Below are 21840 nucleotides of genomic sequence, written 5' to 3'. Positions count from 1 at the left end.
ATATGAGATGGGATCTTTTTGCATTGCAGCGTCCATCAAGGCCATGGGTACCACTTCATGCTTCTGTGCAAGGGCATAAAGGACTGGAGCAATTGCAGCTGCCACCCTCCCTCTGTTCCCTCTTACCACCTGAGGCAGCAAGACTGAACCTGGCAAGGTCTTTTCTTCTTGTTTCAAACTCATCTTCTAGATTGAATTGGAGAACAAATACTACTTCACCCCTCCTTATCTTCAATTCTCTACTTTGAACGTTTCCTAAAACCAGAACAAAACAGACACCTCTCCCCAGACACGCCCCTGCAAGTGGAACAAAGGGCCTCGTGCCTACCACCCTGGCAGACTCTAAACCTCTAAACTAGGGTTTAAGCGCTGCCAGACTTCATTCCCCAGTATAGCTGATGCCTATTCTGTCAGGGGGAGAGGCACATCCCTGATAAGCACTCAAGAGTGAAAATACTTCTTGTCAATCACTCGCAAATTGAGGGACATGTGGCTGAAGCTACACCTGGTTGACTGACAAATGCTCATGGTCTCAGACCTGGAGGAGTCAGCCACCTCCAAGTAACCCAAAGGGTCATCCTCAGCAAGTGCCCCTTCAAGCAGACACCACACCGCAGGGTCTAGGGGTGCAAAAAAGGCAGGGAAGAGAAATGCATCGAATTTTACACCAGTCACGTTGATTCCGATCAGCTCAATGCCAGGATCATCAGCATTGGCTGTCACTTTCTCAACACTGTATCTGCGAGCTACCACTTTGGCACCAGTACCAACAGACATGGCATCGGTGTCCGCTCCAGCTCCTCTGGCACTGACAGCATCTTTGCTGAAGCTGGTGCCGGCACCCCAACACACAAAAGAAAAGCCAAAAGGAAGGGCCAAGCAGTGACACGGCTCCCAGCATAGAACCACCCCATGGAGAGAAGAGAGAGTCTTCACTGTGTCCAGTTTTGGGCCCTACACTACAAGAAGGATGTGGCAAAATTGGCAGGAGTCCAGCGGAGGGCAACAAAAATGATTGGAAGCTGGAGCATATGACTTATGAGGAGAGGCTGGGGGAACTGGGATTATTTAGTCTGCAGAAGAGAAGAATGAGGGGGGATTTGATAGCTGCTTTCAACTACCTGATAGAGGGGTCCAAAGGGGATGGATCTAGACTGTTCTCAGTGGTAGCAGATGACAGAACAAGGAGTAATGGTCTCAGATTGCAGTGGGGGAGGTTTAGATTGGATGTTAGAAAAAAACTTTTTCACTAGGAGGGTGGTGAAGCACTGGAATGCGTTACCTAGGGAGGTGGTGGAATCTCCTTCCTTAGAGGTTTTTAAGGTCAGGCTTGACAAAGCCCTGGCTGGGATGATTTAGTTGGGGATTGGTCCTGCTTTGAGCAGGGGGTTGGACTGGATGACCTCCTGAGGTCCCTTCCAACCCTGATATTCTATGATTCTAATGATAGAGCATCAAGCCCCCTGCTGAGGGAGTGGTGCTAAGTAAGCTGGGAAGCTGTTACTTTACTTTTTAAGATCGGTTACTTCCTTTTCTACGACTGGTTTCAGAGGAGCAGCCGTGTTAATCTGTATTCGCAAAAAGAACAGGAGTACTCGTGGCACTGCAGCTCACGAAAGCTTATGCTCAAATAAATGTGTTAGTCTCTAAGGTGCCACAAGTCCTCCTGTTCCTTTTTCTACTACTGTGTATCTAGAATCTGGATCTTGAGTCACTAGATTTACTGCTGAGCTCTTGTCTTTTGAATATGTACTGGAGACTCTTCTGTGATTTGCTAAAGAAAGGGAGGATCAGTTGAAGTTGTCAGAGGGTGTCAACTTTTAACACTAGGAACATCGGAATTGCCAGACTAGATCAGACTGGAGGTCCACCTAGTCCAGTGTCCTGTCTCCAGCAGTGGCCAGGACCAGAAGCTTCAGATGTTGGCAAAAGAGCCCATAACTATCCATCACCAAAACAGGAATGTGCTCCTGTGTATCATTGGTATTGTCCATTTGCTTGGCAAAGCAACCTCTGATGGTTTGAATGTTTCATCCATGAGTTTATAGACGTGTCATGTGGCATAATCGACATCGGGGTAACTTTTTGGACGGGTCATTTAAAGTTCTGATAACTTGCAAAAGGTAGAAAATCCAAAAGCTGAGGAGATGCAGCTTACTACTAACTTCTGTGCCTCGGTTTCCCTGTTGATAAAGTGGGGATGGCACCATGTAACATTGAATTGTATGTTTAGAGGATTAGTTAGTGTTTGTAGAGTGCTTTCTAACGTTTGGATGAGGTGCTGTGTAAGTATGAAGGATACTTACTACATTTCTCCCTCTTGTTTGTGTTCAGAGAACTCCCAGAACTATGTGCTCAGTTGGGAAACAATTCAGGAACTTCCAAGAGAACATGGTAACAGTGGCTCAGGAGTGCTGAAAAGTTTGAAAAGGTGGTAATTGTCTGCGACTAGTTCTCACCAAACTTGCTTGTGAACGGTTTGGCTGTTTTTAAGGCTTTTTAAAAATGTAATGCAATTGAAAATCTGAATTTATAAGAATTGTAAGTAGTTTCTTTTTTTTTTTTTTTAAAGCCCTGAAATGATTTAAAAACCACTATTTCCCATTAAGGGATTTAATAGGCTTCTGTACATAAAGGACTCCTGCTCTGATACTCCCCAAATATCTTTAATTTGTAGCCGCCTAGAGGTTGAGAGGATCAAATAAAAGAGAAGTTCCCCTTCTGTTAAATGCCTGCTTAGTTGCTGCCTCTGCACATGGAAGTGGTGAGTTTTCTAGTTTAGCATATGACAGATGAGAGCAGCTGCTGATTTAAGAGAAACAAAAAAAAGGGGGGGGTTGCTGAACTTTTAAAGAAGGAGATATAGACAGTTTAAATTTAGATTACCGTCTGCTGTGTCATCTCCCCTACTGCTGTAGAACTTGCTGTACCACTTGTTTATGAGAGGACAGACAAGATTGGCATTCTTGGTGACTAGATAAGTTTGTTTACGAGGTACAACCTCCCATTGGTCTCAAAGTGTGGAGCTGGTTAATGCCCAGAAGTAGGGGCACTACACTGGGACAGCAACACGCTCTCACGGCATGGCAAGGATAAAAATAGCTGCCACATCACCTCTTTGTAGGCTTGCTTGGGGGCCCAATCCTGCTCCCACTGAAAGAAATGGAAGCTTTGCCATTTAGTAAGCGAGGGGTTTGGTGGTGGTGAATTTGCCAGTAGTGCAGTAAGAACTCTTTAAAGAAAAAATCAAAGTGGGCAAAACCAGGGGAGTGGTTTAGATCGGTGTTCCCTTTTAACCAAATCCTCCAAGTGTGGAGGTGTTCAAACATGGTTCTGGTTTTGATCCATCTTCCCCAAATGCTGCCTGTTAGTGCAGACTACAAAGCTGCTCAAAGGAGCTACATCCAAACTAGACAGCCATTTTTGAGGAGAAATTGAGGTATTTTTGCGTAAGGAATTTTAATTAAATGTCATTGAAGAGCTCTTCTTTAATACAGGTTTTTATTTCATTTGGGGTATCTGGTTAGAGCCAAGATAGTTCTCCTTGTTCACCCAAAATGTAGCGTTTAACGCCTCTGCCTAGAGCAGGGTTGCTAAATACCAAGTTGCATCTCAAGTTTGTAGCAAGCCCTTTTCTTGTTAATCAGCAGCTGTCTCCAGTTTTTTGCAGTGCCTGAACTGATGTCATTTCCCCCTTGCCAAACACTACAGCTCTGCTGCGTCTGAGATGTCACAGGGTGTGGGAGGAGAAAGAGGGGAAGGGCGGAGAGCGAGCGAGTGCATGCTGTCTTCTGGGACCCTGTTTACTTAACATTCCCAGCCAGGAAAGCCCTGGTTTAAATAGGATTGCAGGCGCACCCTGCGCACATCAGATGAGGAAATGGTTGTTGAGGGACTTTAAAATTCTTTTGTTCCAAAGCATTAGTGTGGATGATGAGAATGCAGGATGCCTTTCCTCTTGGGTCTGAGACAGGTAACTAGTTTTGGTTGGTTTGGTTGCTGCCGGTTCCGGTGGAGAACTTGGTTTTTTAGAAAATGTTTTCTCACTTTCCAAGGAGAGAGGTAAGTAAGTGTGTGTGTGTGTGTGTGTGTGTGTGTGTGTGTGTTTTGGTGTTGCTGTTGCAGGAGAACTTTCTTTTCATTAGCAAAGAAGGAACAAAACTTCAGTTCGGGAGAACAAACTTTTGTTGTTGTTAGATTCACAACAAAGGGATTCTCCTGTGTGTGTTTTTTTTTTTTTAACATGTACTTTCCACAGGTCCTAATATGGAAATGTGTTTACGTTGCTTTAAACTTCTGTCAGTGTTTGAAGAGTTTTTTTAATATATGGGTAATATTTATTTTCCAGAGTCATGCTGTGTAGCAAAATAACTCACTGAAGAGAGGAAACAGAAAATGGCAAAGAGTTAACATGTACACGATGCCCGTTTTAGCAAGGCACAGATCCTGGATTTGGTGACTTATGTAATAGCTTTGGAAAGTTGTTTCTTGTAAAAACAACAATGAATTTATATTTGGTAATGTAACAAGGAATGAGAAACAGTAGCAACTGACCCACCGCTCCCTGGCTGGGAATACATTGCCAACTATTTGTTCTTAAGCTTCTGAGAGTTCTAAAACTTGTTTTGGTCTGGGAGGCATGTCTGTCTAGAGATCTAACTGTAAACTGTCCTCAACACTACTGAAGTTGGTAATGTACAATAAATAGGTATAGCTTTATAGCTATTAATCTAGTATTAAAATACCAAGCAAATGTGAGGCATTTTAAACTGGGCACTTTCTATTGCTTAAAAGGACAGCAGAGTCTAACACAGCAGTTCTCAAACTTTTGTGCTGGAGACCCCTTTCATATAGCAGGCCTCTGAGTGTGACCCCCCTTATAAATTAAAAACACTTTTTATATATTTCACCCCATTATAAATGCTGATGCAAAGCAGGGTTTGGGGTGGAGGCTGATAGCTCGTGACCCCACATGTAATAATTTGCCCTGAGGGGTCCCAACCCCCAGTTTGAGAACCCCTGGTCTAACGTTTAGCAAATTACTGCATACGTAGCCCTGTCACTTTGTTTATCAGTTACCAGTTTATTTTTTCTCCAAATGTAGGGTAGTGGGTTTTTTTTCTTTCACTGATTCTAAAACAGTTTTACATGATAATCTACCTCTAACCGATTGACCCTTTGCAGTTGTACATAATGGCTATAATAACGGTTCACTTGTTAGCAAACCACATCCAGATAGAATCTGCTTGAAAATCTGAGAGTTTTGAACAGGGAATACAATGCTGTCATAGCTTTGTGGAAGGAAAGACCTTTGTGATTGAAAGTTGTGTGGGTTGTAGGTACGGACTGGAAGAGCTGTTCAATCTTTGAAGAAATTATTCTAAGGATTTTAAGTAAATCTTCAATCTGTAATAAAATTCTGCAAGATCAGTTTAGCTTGTGAAGTGGGGTCAGCATCAGATGTCCATGTATCTTATTTTTAAGATTATTTTTCTAAATCTATGAAGTATATTCCCCCCCCCACCCCCAAAATAAAATTAAAAATTGATGGTGATTATTGCATGATAAACTAGGTAGCATGCTAAACCAGAGTTTAGGAGCTCTTGAGTTCCCTTTACTCATCTGTCTAGCTCAACACAGGGCATTTTAATGTTGGAGACCAGGCTGCTTATCTATCTTTGTTCCACTTGCGGTATACATTTTAAAAAACACACCCCAGGTACATAATGCATAAACGGGAAGTGGAAACAGCTGGTGGTGTCTCAAGAACAGGTTTCTGTATATTTTAATTGTCCTTCATTTGTGGATAAAAACAGTGTTGGGAACATATGAAATGAAAAAATAAGTGTAGGTAAAACACCAACTTCAGTTTCTAGGTGACAAGATGGTCAAATGCTTTGGGATAACTTCCTGTATATAAATGAAGTGTAGGAATCACGTCACACACCACTGAAGTGGAGTTGCCTGTGGTATGAAATTGAACAACTGTTTACTTGGCCATGATGGGGACTACAGAACCGTTTTTGAGACAGGAAGTGAAAAATATGGTATTCATATCAAATTGTAGGGGGAATTAATTAAAATTACCCTAGTTGACATCTGGCCAGGACACTTACATAAGTGTTATGGAGATCAGAATGGCCACAAGCAGTTACAACCTCCACTTTTGTAAAGAGAGGGACACTCCGCAAGCAATACATTTTACATTGTCTTGACACCATGATAGGAGTTTGGTTCAATATTGGGCTGAATCCGCTTATCTTGTGATCTAGTGACGTCACCATGTGGTACAGCTGCATAATACATATAATAAAATGTCAAGTACTGTACCATTTGTGTGATTAAACTTGTTAGGATCAAAGCCCAGGCCATCCTTGCTAGGTCATTTTAAGTAATAAGTCCTGTAAATAGCAAATGTGAAATGTCTATGAGAAGTGTTGTGTCTTTGAGTGTTTAGTAGGGAAACAAGAATAAACATTTTTTTAGTCCTCTCTTTATCTGTGGTCGGGGCTTATGAGTGCTATTTGCTGGTAGAATGTGCTGTTGCAGTATCTTGGCCTTATTCTCAATTCAGTTCTTTCTTGGTACTAAATAAAGTAGGGTTGTATCCAGAGCCCGTTGAAATCAATGGGAATCTTTCCATTGACTTTAGTGGGCTTGGATCAGGTTTGAAAAGATTAAAGTATCTTGCTTTTGAGTGACCAATAGTTTATCAGCAATTAAAAAGTTTTAAATATTTAATCCAGCCTGGAGCTGAAGGTCCCTTTCACCACCCTTGCAAAGTTGTTCTTATCCGAACTGGGCAAGTTTTTTGACAAGCAAGTAAAATGTCTGTTTTTCATTGTCAAAAATCTTGGTAAAGGGGCTTGCTCTAGAGAAGAGCAACCTTGCACGATTTGCCAGGTCAGGCAGAAACTCTACTCACTCCAGCTCCTTTACCAAGATTTTTGACAATGAAAAACAGAAAAACAGTAATCCTGGAAAATATCATTGTGTCCTCTTGTGTAGAACTTTAAACCCAAACTTTATCCCTTTTATCCTCTATCACTGTAGATAACAGTGAAGAAAAGTGGTTTGTTTATTCTTCAAAAAATGATTCCAGGTCTTCACTTTTTTTTTTTAAACTTTGATGTGTATATTACAGTGAAGAAGAATGTAAATGCATGCAAGGTTAAGTCAGCTACAGTCTTCTCAAGAACTTGTGCTCCTTATTGGTCTAATCATGGTGTTCTGCACTGCTATGTAATATATCGGCCAGGCCCAATCAAGTTTTTGCAAGGATGAGAAACAACTTCCGTAGTGTCTGGGGCTAGCAGGACTGCTTAATGGTCCCCAAAGCCTTGTTTACACTGGAAAATCTGTATCTGCATTCCAACAACATGGTGCTCAGCTGATCCTGGCAACAGTGATAGAGCGTAGTGTAGACAGAAATGCCTTGGTTTTCATGATAAAGGGCTGAAAATTCCAGATCCTTCTCAGCCGGACAATAGGTGTACACATTTTTACTGTAAACGCACCCACATAATGAAAAGCGCACAGGAAAAAAAAAGTTTGAATCTGTTTCAAAACTCACTGCAAATTAGAAAAATTATGCCCCGTTTAATTTTAAAATGTTGGTGAGTGACGACCTTTATCTGTGATAAAGAAGGTTCAAATTTCACTTTTGAAATATCTAATTAAAAAGGCTGATTTATAAGAGGATCCTATTTCAGATCACTCCTTTAAACCTAATGTACAAAGGTTGGAGACTCTGAATTTATTTTTGAGAGCCTCATGCAAATGTTCTCTTGAATATTTAGGGTCATAGATCTCTGCAAGTCGTTTAATTTGCCCTTTAAAAGAGTTTGTATGATTTCTCAGCTTCTGTGAATCTTACAAATATTTTCATCTGAGCTAAAACAGCATCAAGTTTTGCTCCGTTGCTTTGATTCAGTTACATGCTTTACTGAATGTAACCTCTTCCCTAGCAGAACTGAGTCTAACAAATGGACTAAATATGGATGAAGTGGAAGAATAAGATCTTGGGAGGGAAATGTGCATATGGAGCCTCCTTTCTAACTCCACTCATTGCAGGCCTTAATAAATTGGTCTAGTTGCTTCCATTTGGAAGAACTTCTTGAGTGGCTATTTATTCTTTGGCCCCACGTTTCCTAGTGAAGTGCTTTTGCCAGGGAAGAGCTGCTGAGAAGGAAAATTGGAAGCCATAATAGCAGCAAAAATGGACAACTGGGTAGAAAAAGCGCTCAAGATGAAATATTTACTTCCCCTTAAAAATATAAAAGAATGCAAAGACTGTGTCAGAGAGACAAGGTAGTGAGGTATTATCTTTTATTGGAGTAACTACTGTTGGTGAGACAAGCTTTTGAGCTTACCCAGAGCTCTTCTTCAGGTGTGATATTTGGGTGTTTCTTAAAGCTCCAGCTCCTGACCGCATTTGATTTTGTAAGAATCCCAGCTTTCATTAAAAGTGCGTTTTTCACCCTCCTGGCTGCAGAGGGAAACTTGACCTGAGTACAACCTAAAGACTCAAACCAAAAGGCAAATAAAATGTTGGCTTAATTTTATTTAAAAAAAAAAAATTGTTTTAAACTTTTAAATACTGTCAACTAAAAAAAAAAAAAAAAAGCCAGTTCTGAAAAGTTCTCTAAATAGCTCTTTCCTGGAAATGACATCACCAATGGGGAGGAGTCCGGACACAGCAAGGACTCCTCCTTCAAGGCATAAAAAAAAAGTTGTTAAACAAGTAAACATTTCCATGTAACGTTTACAGCCCTGACACTGCAGCACTAAACACCTGAAAATGAAAGTTTCTATAGACAAAAGTGAAAAGTGACTTTAATATTAGATATAAATATACAGCATGATTTTTAAAGTGACAGTGTACCCTTTTGAAAGGTTGAGTCTCTCTCAAGCACAGAAGTAAATGAGTGAGTCAGCTTGTTCATGAAGGTGAACTGTGTTTATAAAACCTCTAACGTTGTGCTTTGGTGGCGAAGGTTGGGTCCACTGTGGCCAATTAATCTTGGTGATTAAATGTTTGTTAAATATTGTTCTCATGATGCCCGCAGTAGTAAAGCAACAAGCAGTGTATTTTGAAACTCCTGTTTGGGGCCCTTCTCTTGTGTTTGGGGCCGCTTTGATGTATGTTTTCTTTGCACTTGATTACACTATCAACATTTGATGCTCACTTGTCTCAAAATATTCCTTTTATCTGGCATTTTTCATATATAAAAGGTAAAACTGAACATGTTGCCATTTGTAATAAAGGTATAGCATGCAGGAGAGTTGATAAGACTTCTCTTTATTCTCTAGCCCCAGTCACCTGACTTGGGTCAGGCTTACAAGAGATTATTGCCCGTGTGATGTGGCACAGATCAATTCCACAGATTCCAGTAATTACTGTTACATAATTATCATAGTTTGCACCTTTACCCAACTCCTGCCTATTCATGCTTGCATTAAATGATGCTGGCAAAGTCACAATACTTAAATGCAAATGTTTGTTAATTTTTCCGTTCTTCCATGTGTCTGAGGAATTTAGCACGTACAGAAATGAAGATCTATAATGATACTGGATAGTTCACTACATAGTTCTCACAATTATGCCTCAATCCTGACCTGCAACAGTACGTACACAGCCTGGCCAATGTAATGCAGTCCTGAGTTGCATCCCCTGAGCTAGTCCAGTGCTTTTTATGGTTCTGCCAGTGCATCTCAGTCCTGGCCTGCAATGCTAGCTGGTTATTGTTATTTATCAGGTTTATTAAGGTGTTGCCTAAGGGGCATCCAAGAGTGGGACCCCATTGTGCTAGGCCACTCTACACCTACACACACACACACACACACACAGTAGTAGATGGCCCATTGCCCCAAAGGGTTTACAGTCTAAATAGACAAGACAGTCACAGGATGGGGGAAGGGGTGTATAACACAGAAGCAGAGTGAACAATTGATGGCAGCAAAAACAGCATGTTAGTTCCATGATTTTTGTGGGCATGGGGTAAGTTTAGATAGATCGGCTAAATGGAAGGGGAAGTGAAGATGAGGCGCACGTGGCAGGGGAGACGAGGGTAGGAGGAGTGGCTGTGGAGGGAAGCTAAAGTGAAGAGCCTGTGAGGAGGGAGGGGGCGGATGGGAGCAAACAGCTGATCAGCACAGGGCAGAGGAAGTCTGAGAACCTCCAGTTTTGACTGGAGTGTGCTGCAGTCTCTGCTTTGGTTGCTCCTGCTTCTACCAGCTGGAATCTCTGGCTGGCTCCTCCTCCTTTGCAGTTCTCCCCCAGGGAACCATGGTGGGGGCATCATCTGGCTCCTAGTGCCGCCAGAATATATGGGGGTCTCCACTGCACAGTTCTGGGTCCACAGTGAAGGTTGGCCTTGACTGGGTACCATTTTACATTTCTGAGATTATCTTGAGCATGATAGATTATAACATGGATTTATGATGTGCATAACTGAGGGCAGTGATGAACCACTAAATGCAGTTGCACTTGTGCCCTGAGTCACAAGTCAACATTTCAGCAAAAATCTTCAGCAGTAAAAAAACTAGTTCATTAAACCCACAGCCACATAAGCCCTCATTATTTGAACGTAGACAACTGATTATTTCAGTTCCCTTGTACGTACTCTCTCTTGAGGTATTGATGATGGACAGGACTAGCCAAAGGCGAGTTATAGTCTGATATGTGAAACCTAATCAAATCAAGACATTAACTTGCATTTGATGGATTTACTTATGAGTTTTTATGATTGATGATTCTTAAGTCTGGTCTACACTGTGGGCTGGATCAATCTAAGATGGGCAACTTCAGCTATGTGAATAATGTAGCTGAAGTTGATGTACTTAGATCTACTCATCGCGGTGTCTCACTGCAGAGAGCCGACAGTTGACGCTCCCTGTCAACTCTGCCTGCGCCTCTCACGCTGGTGGAGTACCGGAGTCGACAGGAGAGTGCATGGCGGTCGATTTATCGTGTCTAGACTAGACGCGATAAATCGACCGCTGGATCGGTCGCTGCCCGTCGATCCAGCCGGTAATGTAGACGAGCCCTTAGATACTTTTCGTGTGTTGGTAGACGACCATTCTTCCCTTTTGTTACTGTTGGAGGTTTACAAAATATATCGTATAAGAGCTGATTGTGAATTAATCAAAATACAAAGTTTGTGTCTATCCATTTTCTGAAGGCTTTCTGATTTGCTTCCTTAATTCTGACTAATAGTGGCTCATGAATATGGCCTCTGTAGTAAAGAGAGAAAAAAAATCCCTCTAACCTCATCATCCAAGAAAACCTGCCCAACACCTTCTAAAATCAAGCCTAGGAACTTAAATTCATAACTCAGCTAAACACCAAAAAGCATGGACTTAATAAAGACACTGGATTAATGGCTCATTACAACTATCTGTAACCCACTATAACCCTCCTTTGTTCTATGACTGTAGATGTGTTACTGCCCACTTCATCTTGACTGGTCTCTTGTGCGGTGTATCCTTATCTGTTCCACCTTGTATTTAGCTGGGACGCTCTGCTCCAAGTACCTTTCCCAGACCTGAAGAAGAGCTCTGTATAAGCTCAAAAGCTTGTGAATTTGGTCCAATAAAAGATATTACCTCATCCGCCTTGTCTCTCTAATTCTATAGTTATATACAATGTAATCTCATTTACTGCTCGCCTGTGACTGACAGTTCAAGTAGCATATGTGTGAAGGTTAGAGACGTTAAGTAGTTTAGCCTCAAAACTGACCTTCCCTAAGTTTGACTTGGATACACAGTGAGGTCTGAGTGCAGAACTAGGAGTAAGAAATTTGATTCCTCATCCCAGCACAGATGCATTAGTGTTCTCTGTGGTTTTAAACAAATCGCTTAACGATGCTGCCTCAAGTTCCCCATATGCCCACCTCCAGATGGGTGTTACAAGGATTGTTTGTAAAGCACTCTGAATATGAAGTGTTTATAGAAATCCTAATTAGCCTTTTATTAATACAGTTTTGAAAGTAGTGTACTATAAAGTTTTAAATCACTATTTATACAAGTTGTAAATAAAAACAGCTTTGCACATCCCCTGTTAGTTGTGGAGTTGTCAACACCGCGATGGGTTTATCATTTATGGGGAAACAAACCAAAATAGCCAAGTTTTACTTTTATTTATTTATATAGTGTGTATTATAAATGCAATAGGTGTAGTGCAAAAATAATCCAGATTAACGTGTCAAAATAATACAGAAAGGATCTTCAGACTCTGCCAACTCAACCTCAGAAAAATCCTGAGCAATAGATGGGCCTTGCAGCATGCCCATCAGCTTACTATGCTGGCTGGTAGGAACTGAGTGCCAGGCTTGAGGGCCCTCTGCTGAAAACGCCTGCCCCCAAAATGGTACGTATCAACGTTCGGTCAGCTCACATGCAAGAATGGCATTAGACTTGCTGGGGCCCAGGGCAGAAACTAAGGAGTGGGCCCCCACCCTGCCTCCCTTACCTGCTTACACATTGGATTTCTGCAACGTTTCTGAAGCCAAAACCCCAACCCCACCAGGCTGATGCTGGAGCCCTGGCCCTGCAGTTCGGGGCTGAAGTCTAAGCCCCACTGTGCGGGGCCCCCTGTGGCATGGGGCCCTCGGAATTTGCCCTGCTTGCTACCCGCTAATGCTGGCCCAACTCATGTGTCCCAGAAAGTCTTGGCTCTTGGAGGATAGCCTAAAACCCAGAGTATACAGGGCTTTATGGGGAGAGCCAACTCCTTAAACCCAGAGTATACGGGGCTTTATGAGCCAACTCCTTGAATTGTACCTGGAAACTAGTTGGAAGCCAATCAGTCTTTGCAGAATAGATGTAATGGGTGCATGCATAAAATGCTAAGTAAGCAGATGGGCACTTTCTGCTCTAGCCGAAGTTTGAATGTCCTTCAAGAGTAGCCCGGTGTAGACTCCACTGCAGGAATCTATTCTGGAGGTGACCGTAAATGGATAACTGTGATGAGGTTAGCAGCAGAGAAGAATGGTTGCTATTAGCCAAGTGAAGGTTGAGGTGGGAGAAGCATGCTTGCAAATTGCTGCTATTTGACAGCCAGACACAGCCAGTAGTGTCCAATAGGACCCCTGCATTGCAGCTGTGGGAAAGAATAATGCTTTAATAAAACAAGGGGGAAAAATTGGTCAGGTAAGTTTCCCCACTTCCTCCTCCCCTCTCCGCTCCCAATTTCTGATGATAAAGCAAGTGAGTGCAAGAACAAAACATAAAGTGGCATTTGCTGGTGTCCTTTATGCTTTAAGCTTCAACTATCTAATGGTTCCATTATTAGTAGCACAGAAAGTCCTTTCTCTGATTAAAATGACCTTTACAGCTACTCATCTAAAAATAGCTGCTAGACACAAAAGCACTGTAGCACAATGCATTAATCCTTTAATTTTTTGCCTCCATGAGACAATAATTTTTTGCATGTGTGCGTTCTCTTATTACAAAAATATTCTTCCTGTCCTTTGTCTTGCCCATACCTGTTTTTTTTCCTTTCATGCCTCACTTTAATAATTAATAATAATAATAAAGGTACATTGTGTTTGCCCAGGAGACATTTGAAATATAAGTCACATTGTTTGGGTATCTTGGTAACTAATAATTCAGTGGCTGAGATTTTGTAAAAATTAATCTTCATTTAAAAGAGCTGCAGTTGGAGGCTACCTTAATTATTATATAAGCACCATGTGTTCAGTGTTCCAAATAATAGTCTAAACAGAGTGTTTACAAATGTTAAATAAAGATACAGCCCTTGCCCAAGAAGAGCTTGCCCTAAATCACAAAGTTCCAACGAGAACACGTTCGGAGATTTGGGATGGTGATAATTTAAATCTTTCATGTAATATAGATGGGAATGGAAATGGCATGTTATTGAAGTAAGTTTAACATTTGCAGGCCTTGTGGGAAAAGAGGGTTTTCAGGCTGTGTGATTGAGTTAAGTGGGTGGCAGCCTGGCATATAAACAGAGGAAAATATGATATTCCATGCAGCCCTCTGTGCCTACAAGACATTGAATATCACAGGGGAGTGGGGACGGGGGCGGGGGCTCTAAATTAGGTTTGCATCACTTGAGGAGTAAAGGGACAAAGTGGGATGCAGTGAGAAATCAAAGTTTAACAAAGTGCCTGGTGGTAGTTACAACATACTTCATAAGACAAAACATTCAGGGTCACCAAGTGCCCCCTGTAAGTACATGTAGGCAAGGATGATATTGTGCAGAGTTGGGCTGGAAAGAGCAGTTGTCTTAAATTTGACTTTTTTGTAGACAAGGGGGTGTCAGTGAGGGAACTCGGAGGGATGATGATGTGGTTTGAACAACTTATGATGAAATCCCCCAAAACAAAATTGAGCTTTAAGTAAGTGAGACTGTCCAGGGAGGTTTATATCTTTGTTACAGGTGGTTGCTGCAAAGTCTTAATTTTTGCTCTTTGAATGTTATACTTTGAACAGAAGAAAATATGTATTGGAATAAATGCTATTTAATTCCTTGAAATGTATATCCTGGTGCAAAGCAACATTTAAAATGACAGTGCGGGATTCCAGCTCTGGCCTATCTCTGACTCTAACTCATAGTTGTTTGGTTGACACAAATAATGTTGCTTTAGAGTTTGTCAGAGCTGCAAACCCAAATTTCTGATCTGAAAATCAAGTTCTGCATTTTCTTCCTTGTGCATCATCAACAGTATTACAGTTTTTTCAGTTAGACCTTAAGTCTCAATTCTGTTGATGCATGAGCCAGGAAAGAATCTAGTTCGTTCTCCAATAGCATTGTTGCTGCGTGGCTAATAGGAGGAAAAAATGGTTAGTAAGTGGACAGATATGACTTGGGATACATTAGCCACAGAGACATTGTGAGATGTGCCATTTCTAGTTATTTCCTTGACCATAATTGCACTTTGGGAAACAAATGCTGTGGTTAAAGACATTGAAATGTAAAATTCTATGATAGCTCAGCAGAATGACTTGAACATTTGACTATCATCTTAGAAATTACAGGTGGAAAAGACCTACAAGAAGGATGTGGAAAAATTGGAAAACGTCCAGCGGAGGGCAACAAAAATGGTTAGGGGACTGGAACACATGACTTATGAGGAGAGGCTGAGGGAAATGGGATTGTTTAGTCTGCAGAAGAGAAGGATGAGGGGGGATTTGATAGCTGCTTTCAACTACCTGAAAGGGGGTTCCAAAGAGGATGGATCTAGACCGTTCTCAGTGGTAGCTGATGACAGAACAAGGAGTAATGGTCTCAAGTTGCAGTGGGGGAGGTTTAGGTTGGATATTAGGAAAAACTTTTTCACTAGGAGGGTGGTGAAGCACTGGAATGCGTTACCTAGGGAGGTGGTGGAATCTCCTTCCTTAGAAGTTTTTAAGGTCAGGCTTGACAAAGCCCTAGCTGGGATGATTTAGTTGGGGATTGGTCCTGCTTTGAGCAGGGGGTTGGACTAGATGACCTCCTGAGGTCCCTTCCAACCCTGATATTCTATGGTTCTATGATTCTATACTTTTCGTCCTGTCGAGGTGTGGGACATCTGCTTTCTGCATCTAGCATTTAAAAAAAAAATTCCCTCCAATAAAGAACGTAAAACACGTGGCACTTTTTAACACTGTTTAATTGCATTAATACTTCATGATTGAACAAGGTTGATTTCAAAGCAAGTCTAGCAGCGGGGTTGTGAGTGGAAAAAGCAATCACTTGCAGCCGAGCTCTTTGGGAGGTCTGTCTGGCAGAAGGTTCTGCTGCCCCTGCAGAGCTAGCAGGACAGGCAGCCCTCTCTGTTTCTGCCTATTAAGCAGGTGGGCTGCTGATATCTTTTCATGGCCTCTTCCCCAGTTCAGAGTAAGGGAAAGTAGCACACTGTTCTTTGTTTTCATGAAGCTGTGCACATGCTCAAAAACCCCTTTACAGTTTGGAAGGCTTCTGGGAACTCTTCTTATGGAAGAAATGGAGGAGGGCTCTTTCTGCTGTGTAAGGGGACGTAGGAGGCTTTTCTTTTAGAAACTACACTGCTACTTCGATGTAGGCACTTGGGGAGTTGAAGCCAGAAGTGTGACTTTTGTGGAGTGTGCTAACTCTTGATTAGGTTGGTGGGAGGGGTGGGAATGTTTTAATAATGATACTCACATGTTCCTTGAATCCAAAAATAGAATGTCATCTTTTTTAAAAAAAAAAAAATAGCGGATGGGGTTTCATTGACATGAACTATAATTGGTCCAAGTGGTATGTTCAATGAAAGTGAAATATCACTTGGTTAAAAAAACAAACAAACCCTAAAATGAAGGAATAAAAAAATACACAGGGTATCTAGTGAACCTGTTAGCCTTGGTAAATACCAAGAATATGACTGATGTTCTTCACCTATTATGGTGTGTACTTGAAAACACATCACTTAAGCTTGTAGTCCTATTTGTAGTAACACGTAAACCAGTGGTTCTCAACCTTTTTGTCATTGTGGGTCACATATGCGGCCCACAATGTGTTACCTGGGCCGCAGATTGAGAACCACAGCGAGGGAGGACTGCAAAGTGATAAAAGTACAGCTGATTTGGCTCCACTCCTAGAATGCTGAAGCTTCCAGGAAGCAGCTTTACTGGAAAGCTGATTTTATATAAACTAGGCTGCTAATGGTAAGAGAATAATTTCAGAGCCGAATTTTACAAGAATATACCGTAATTGCCACTTGGATTTAAATAAACTCAAGCAGTTCTCACTCAGATTACAACATTCTCTATTTATAAAGCATTTCCTCTGCTTGACACACAGCCTCAGCAATACAACAAAGTAAAATGTGGAACAAAATCTCTCTCTCCTATATACAAAATGTCCAGAGCACAAAATAGGATACCTTAAAAATGAATGGGAGGGTGTGTAATAAAAGGCAATGTAGTCTAGTTGTTAAAGCATTGGACCATGTACAGTTGGTAGACCTGGGTTCTCTTCTCAGCTATGGAAGACTTGGGCAGTGCTTTCGCTCTCTCTCTGTTTGTGTAAATTTGCATTAATACTTATGTACCTCACTAGTGTCTTGAGAAATCTAATGCATGTGTTTAAAATGCTTTGAGAGCCTTGTGTGGAAGGCGTTATATAGTTATATTTTAAAAATATAATGTTAGTAACTTGTGTGTCTCTGTTTTTAATTTTAGGACAAGCAAACTTGCCTGGGTGTCAACAATCAAAGTTATATATGTGAAACAGGTCACTGTTGTGGACAGTCACAGTGTTGCAACTACTACTATGAACTCTGGTGTAAGTCCTTCCTTTTTTTATAGACTCCTTTCATAATCTGCATGACCATGAGCCTTTCTGATCCTTCTTCTGGGTTTCCTTCTTAAATTCCTTTTATATGTTGCCATCCAGGTGTACTGCAGCAGAGACAACAACTGGATCCCTGCTTTGGGCTGGGCTAGAGCGTTGTGGTAATAGGGACCTGGCATCTTCTGGTGTAATGGCAGTGGTACTTCCTACCAACAGCCATGACAGAGTACTTGGAGTTTGCAACAAAAAAACCTTCTCCATTTGGCTCAGGCAGTTGTTTGGCTTCAGAGATAAGCACAGCTTTATCTTTCATTATTTTAGGCTATCTGCAACAGAAGTACTGTACAACACTGGGTTGGTTTACATTTGATTCACTTTGTTTAGAAGTAAGACTAAGATTTTGTCTCGGATATTTTTAGTAAAAGTCAGGGACAGGTCCCGGGCAATAACCAGAAATTCACAGACTCCTGTGACCTGTCCCTGACTCTTACTAAAAATATCTGTGACAAAATGGGGAGGGAGGAAGGTCCAGCACCTGCAATGGCTGGGCAGTTCCAGGGTCCTCTTCTCCCACGCCCACCACAGCTGGGCAGCTCCAGGGGTCCTTGCCAGCTGCTGTGGCTGGGAGCTCTTGTGAGCCTCACTGCAGCAGTTGTGTGGGGTCTCCTTGCAGAGGCTGGGTGCTTCCGGTCCCCCTGCTGCCCAGTGGCTGGGAGTTGCACGGGGAGGGAGAGGGGCGCCGCTAGCAGCAGCTGAGAGCCGCCCTGGGACTGAAGCGAGAAATGTCCCGGAAATCTCTGGAAGTCACGGATTCCTTGACATAATTGTAGCCTTATTTATAAGGTTTTCTTAAGCATCAGGACTAGAAATTTCATCTTATTTTTTAAAAAGTTCAGATTTGGAGCACAATTCCTCTGGTGAGGAATGGATTCTGGGCAGATTCCATGGATATAGAGTAGGTCTGTAGGGCCCTGATTAACATACACTGTTGTCTACACTCCTTGCTAGCTCAGTTTTTTACCTAAGGAGCTGAGATGTCCTCCAAATCAATTAGAAGACAAAATATAGGCAAGAATTCCTTTATGCTGCAAATACATCTGCTGACTCACAAGGACTGGAGATGTCAGATTTAGAGTGTGTTTACACTTAAACCACTACAATGGCGCTGTAACACTTCAGTGTAGACACTGTCTATGCCAACAGGAGGGGTTCTCCCATCAGTATAGGTAATCCACCTCCCCAAGAGGCAGTGACTAGATCAACAGAAGAATTCTCCTGTCGGCCTAGTCGTCACCTACACCAGGGGTTAAGACAGCATAGCTACATCTCTCAGGAATGTGGATTTTTCATACACCCGAGAGACATAGCTATGCCGATGTAAGGTCCCAGTGTAGACTAGCCTATTGCTGGAGGGCACCAAACAGAGAGAAGCTGATACCAGATAGCAGGATTCTTATCAGAGGTGTAGGGGAAAAGGGAGGCTCAAAGGACAGGAAGTAAGAATGATCACTCTACCTAATACAACGCAAGAAATGGGGTGGTGATATTCTGTGTATTTCTAGAATACCAAGGGGTTGGGTAGAAAGGAGGGCCTGTGCACAAACCCTCTGGAACTGTTGTGAACTGATCACCCGTCTCTAATGTGCTGATACTGTTCATCGCCACACCCTGTAGTCTTGTTGCTTTTATGTAACTGTTGTACCTACTTCTTAATCCCTCTGATACTGGCAGTCTGAGTTTCCCACAGTGAGATACTTATGTAAAGTGTAGTAACACAAACATGAAGAGTTCCAATCTCTCCAGATTCAACGGCAGTAATTCCTGATGCTTCGTCCTTTGTCTGGAAATTTGTTGGACCTAAATTTTGCAACAGGGCCCTTGAATACAGCTGCTCTTTGGAAGAAATATGGAAATCAGAAGACAGCTTCTTATGTTTTAAAATGGAGACTGTACTGAAGTGAAAGCAAACAATGCAATCAGCATAGTAGTGTCTGTTATTTTTTTAATATTAAACTCAGTTTATTTTACACTGAGCCCACATCATCAGTATGTGACAGTTCTTTGCATTGACAGTGTCTCACTGCATCATAAAAGTAGTCAGGAAATCTGAAGAATTAGGTATCTGGGATCCAAATATTTGGGACATTTGGCTGGGGAAAATGAGGAAGGCAGTTGAAGATTATGGGGTGAGTAAACTCATTAACTGGATATATGTGCTAAAGTGTTCATTGGGGAATAGGTAACAATATAGGGATTCAAACTGGCATTTTTAGATTTGAGGCTTGCCCAGTTTATCTCAATGGGGCAACTCCTGCCTCAGAGCTGTTACTTCAGGTTGGCTGCAGGCCCAGGCAGATATCACTTCAGTTTACATTTTTCAAGGGTTTCTTTGCATCCATGGGAACAATTTTTTTTTAAATGAAAGTTCAGATTCTGGAGCCCAGCTCTGCATCTATAGACTTCATCCATTGCCACAGAAATCACAGAACAGCAGGACCCTGGGTAAGTATATCTCGTGAAGCGCTTTGAGATCCTTCAAGATGAGAGGTGCTATATAATTGTTATGGGTAGTTAAATGACAATATGGAAAGCAGTGGTGGTGTTGAAGCCCTGTTGGTCTCAGGATTTAAGAGCGACAAGGTGGGCGAGGTAATATCTTTTATTGGACCAATTTGTGCTGGTGAGAGAGACAAGCATTTGAGCTCTAAGCTTGAAAGCTTGTCTCTCCCATATGGAAAGCAACTTAAAGATGATAATGTCATTGCAGAGAAACTAAATGAATTCTTTGCTTCAGTCTTCATGGCTGAGGATGTTAGGGAGATTCCCAAACCTGAGCCGTCTTTTGTAAGTGACAGATCTGAGGAATTGTCACAGATTGAAGTGTCACAAGAGGAGGTTTTGGAATTAACTGAGAAACTTTACAGTAACAAGTCCCTGGGACCAGATGGCATTCACCCAAGAGTTCTGAAAGAACTCAAATGTGAAATTGCAGAACTATTAACTATGGTTTGTAACCTGTCCTTTAAATCAGCTAGTGTACCCAATGACTGGAAGATTCCTAATGTAATTCCAATATTTAAGAAGGGCTCTAGAGGTGATCCTGGCAGTTACAGACCGGTAAGTCTCATGTCAGTACCGGGCAAATTAGTTGAAACAATAGTAAAGAATAAAATTGTCAGACACATGGAAGAACATAAATTGTTGCTCAAAAGTCAACATGGTTTCTATAAAGGGAGATCGTGTCTTACTAATCTGTTGAGCTCTTTGGGTATGTCTACACTACGAAATTAGGTCGAATTTATAGAAGTCGGTTTTTTAGAAATCGGTTTTATATATTCGAGTGTGTGTGTCCCCACAGAAAATGCTCTAAGTGCATTAAGTGCATTAACTCGGCGGAGCGCTTCCACAGTACCGAGGCTAGAGTCGACTTCCGGAGCGTTGCACTGTGGGTAGCTATCCCACAGTTCCCGCAGTCTCCGCTGCCCATTGGAATTCTGGGTTGAGATCCCAATGCCTGATGGGGCTAAAACATTGTTGCGGGTGGTTCTGGGTACATATCGTCAGCCCCCCGCTCCCTCCCTCCCCCCGTGAAAGCAAGGGCAGACAATCATTTCGCGCCTTTTTTCCTGAGTTACCTGTGCAGACGCCATACCACGGCAAGCATGGAGCCCGCTCAGGTAACCGTCACGCTATGTCTCCTGGGTGCTGGCAGACGCGGTACGGCATTGCTACACAGTAGCAGCAACCCCTTGCCTTGTGGCAGCAGACGGTACAGTACGACTGGTAGCCGTCATCGTCATGTCTGAGGTGCTCCTGGTTGCCTCTGTGAGGTCGATCAGGAGCGCCTGGGCAGACATGGGCGCAGGGACTAAATTTGGAGTGACTTGAGCAGGTCATTCTCTTTAGTCCTGCAGTCAGTCCTATTGAACCGTCTTATGGTGAGCGGGCAGGCGATACGGACTGCTAGCAGTCGTACTGTACCATCTTCTGCCGAGCAGCCATGAGATGTGGATGGCATGCAGTCCTTCTGCACCGTCTGCTGCCGTCCAAAGATGTAAAAGATAGATGGAGTGGATCAAAACAAGAAATAGACCAGATTTGTTTTGTACTCATTTGCTTCCCCCCCTCCCCTGTCTAGGGGACTCATTCCTCTGGGTCACACTGCAGTCACTCACAGAGAAGGTGCAGCGAGGTAAATCTAGCCATGTATCAATCAGAGGCCAGGCTAACCTTCTTGTTCCAATAAGGACAATAACTTAGGTGCACCATTTCTTATTGGAACCCTCCGTGAAGTCCTGCCTGAAATACTCCTTGATGTAAAGCCACCCCCTTTGTTGATTTTAGCTCCCTGAAGCCAACCCTGTAAGCGCCCCTCCCAGCGTCAGAGCAATGGCAAACAATCGGGCATCTGAGAGTGCTGTCCAGAGCAGTCACAATGGAGCACTCTGATGGGGCTAAAACATTGTCGCGGTTGCTTCTGGGTACGTGTCGTCAGGCCCCCGTTCCCTCCCTCCCTCCGTGAAAGCAAGGGCAGACAATCATTTCGCGCCTTTTTTCCTGAGTTACCTGTGCAGACGCCA

At 42.4% G+C, this 21840-nt stretch overlaps 1 protein-coding gene across 4 annotated transcripts in view; it reads left to right on the top strand.

Moving 5' to 3' along the window:
* Nucleotides 1–21840, top strand: part of WBP1L (WW domain binding protein 1 like) — a 92933-nt gene that overhangs the window by 36954 nt on the left and 34139 nt on the right. The window contains exons 1-2 of one of the 4 annotated variants that reach the window (XM_048858178.2): nt 2741–2764; nt 17149–17251. In XM_048858178.2, the coding sequence (XP_048714135.1) occupies nt 2756–2764; nt 17149–17251 (112 nt within the window). In that variant the 5' untranslated portion in view covers nt 2741–2755. Of the gene's footprint in view, nt 1–2740; nt 2765–3746; nt 4063–17148; nt 17252–21840 lie in introns of those variants that run through there. The other 3 variants (XM_048858177.2, XM_048858176.2, XM_048858175.2) reach the window with 3 other exon arrangements.

The sequence above is a fragment of the Caretta caretta genome, chromosome 7 (assembly GCF_965140235.1).
Source record: "Caretta caretta isolate rCarCar2 chromosome 7, rCarCar1.hap1, whole genome shotgun sequence".
NCBI classification, from domain to species: Eukaryota; Metazoa; Chordata; order Testudines; family Cheloniidae; genus Caretta; species Caretta caretta.
This window is presented reverse-complemented; position numbering and strand designations above follow the sequence as displayed.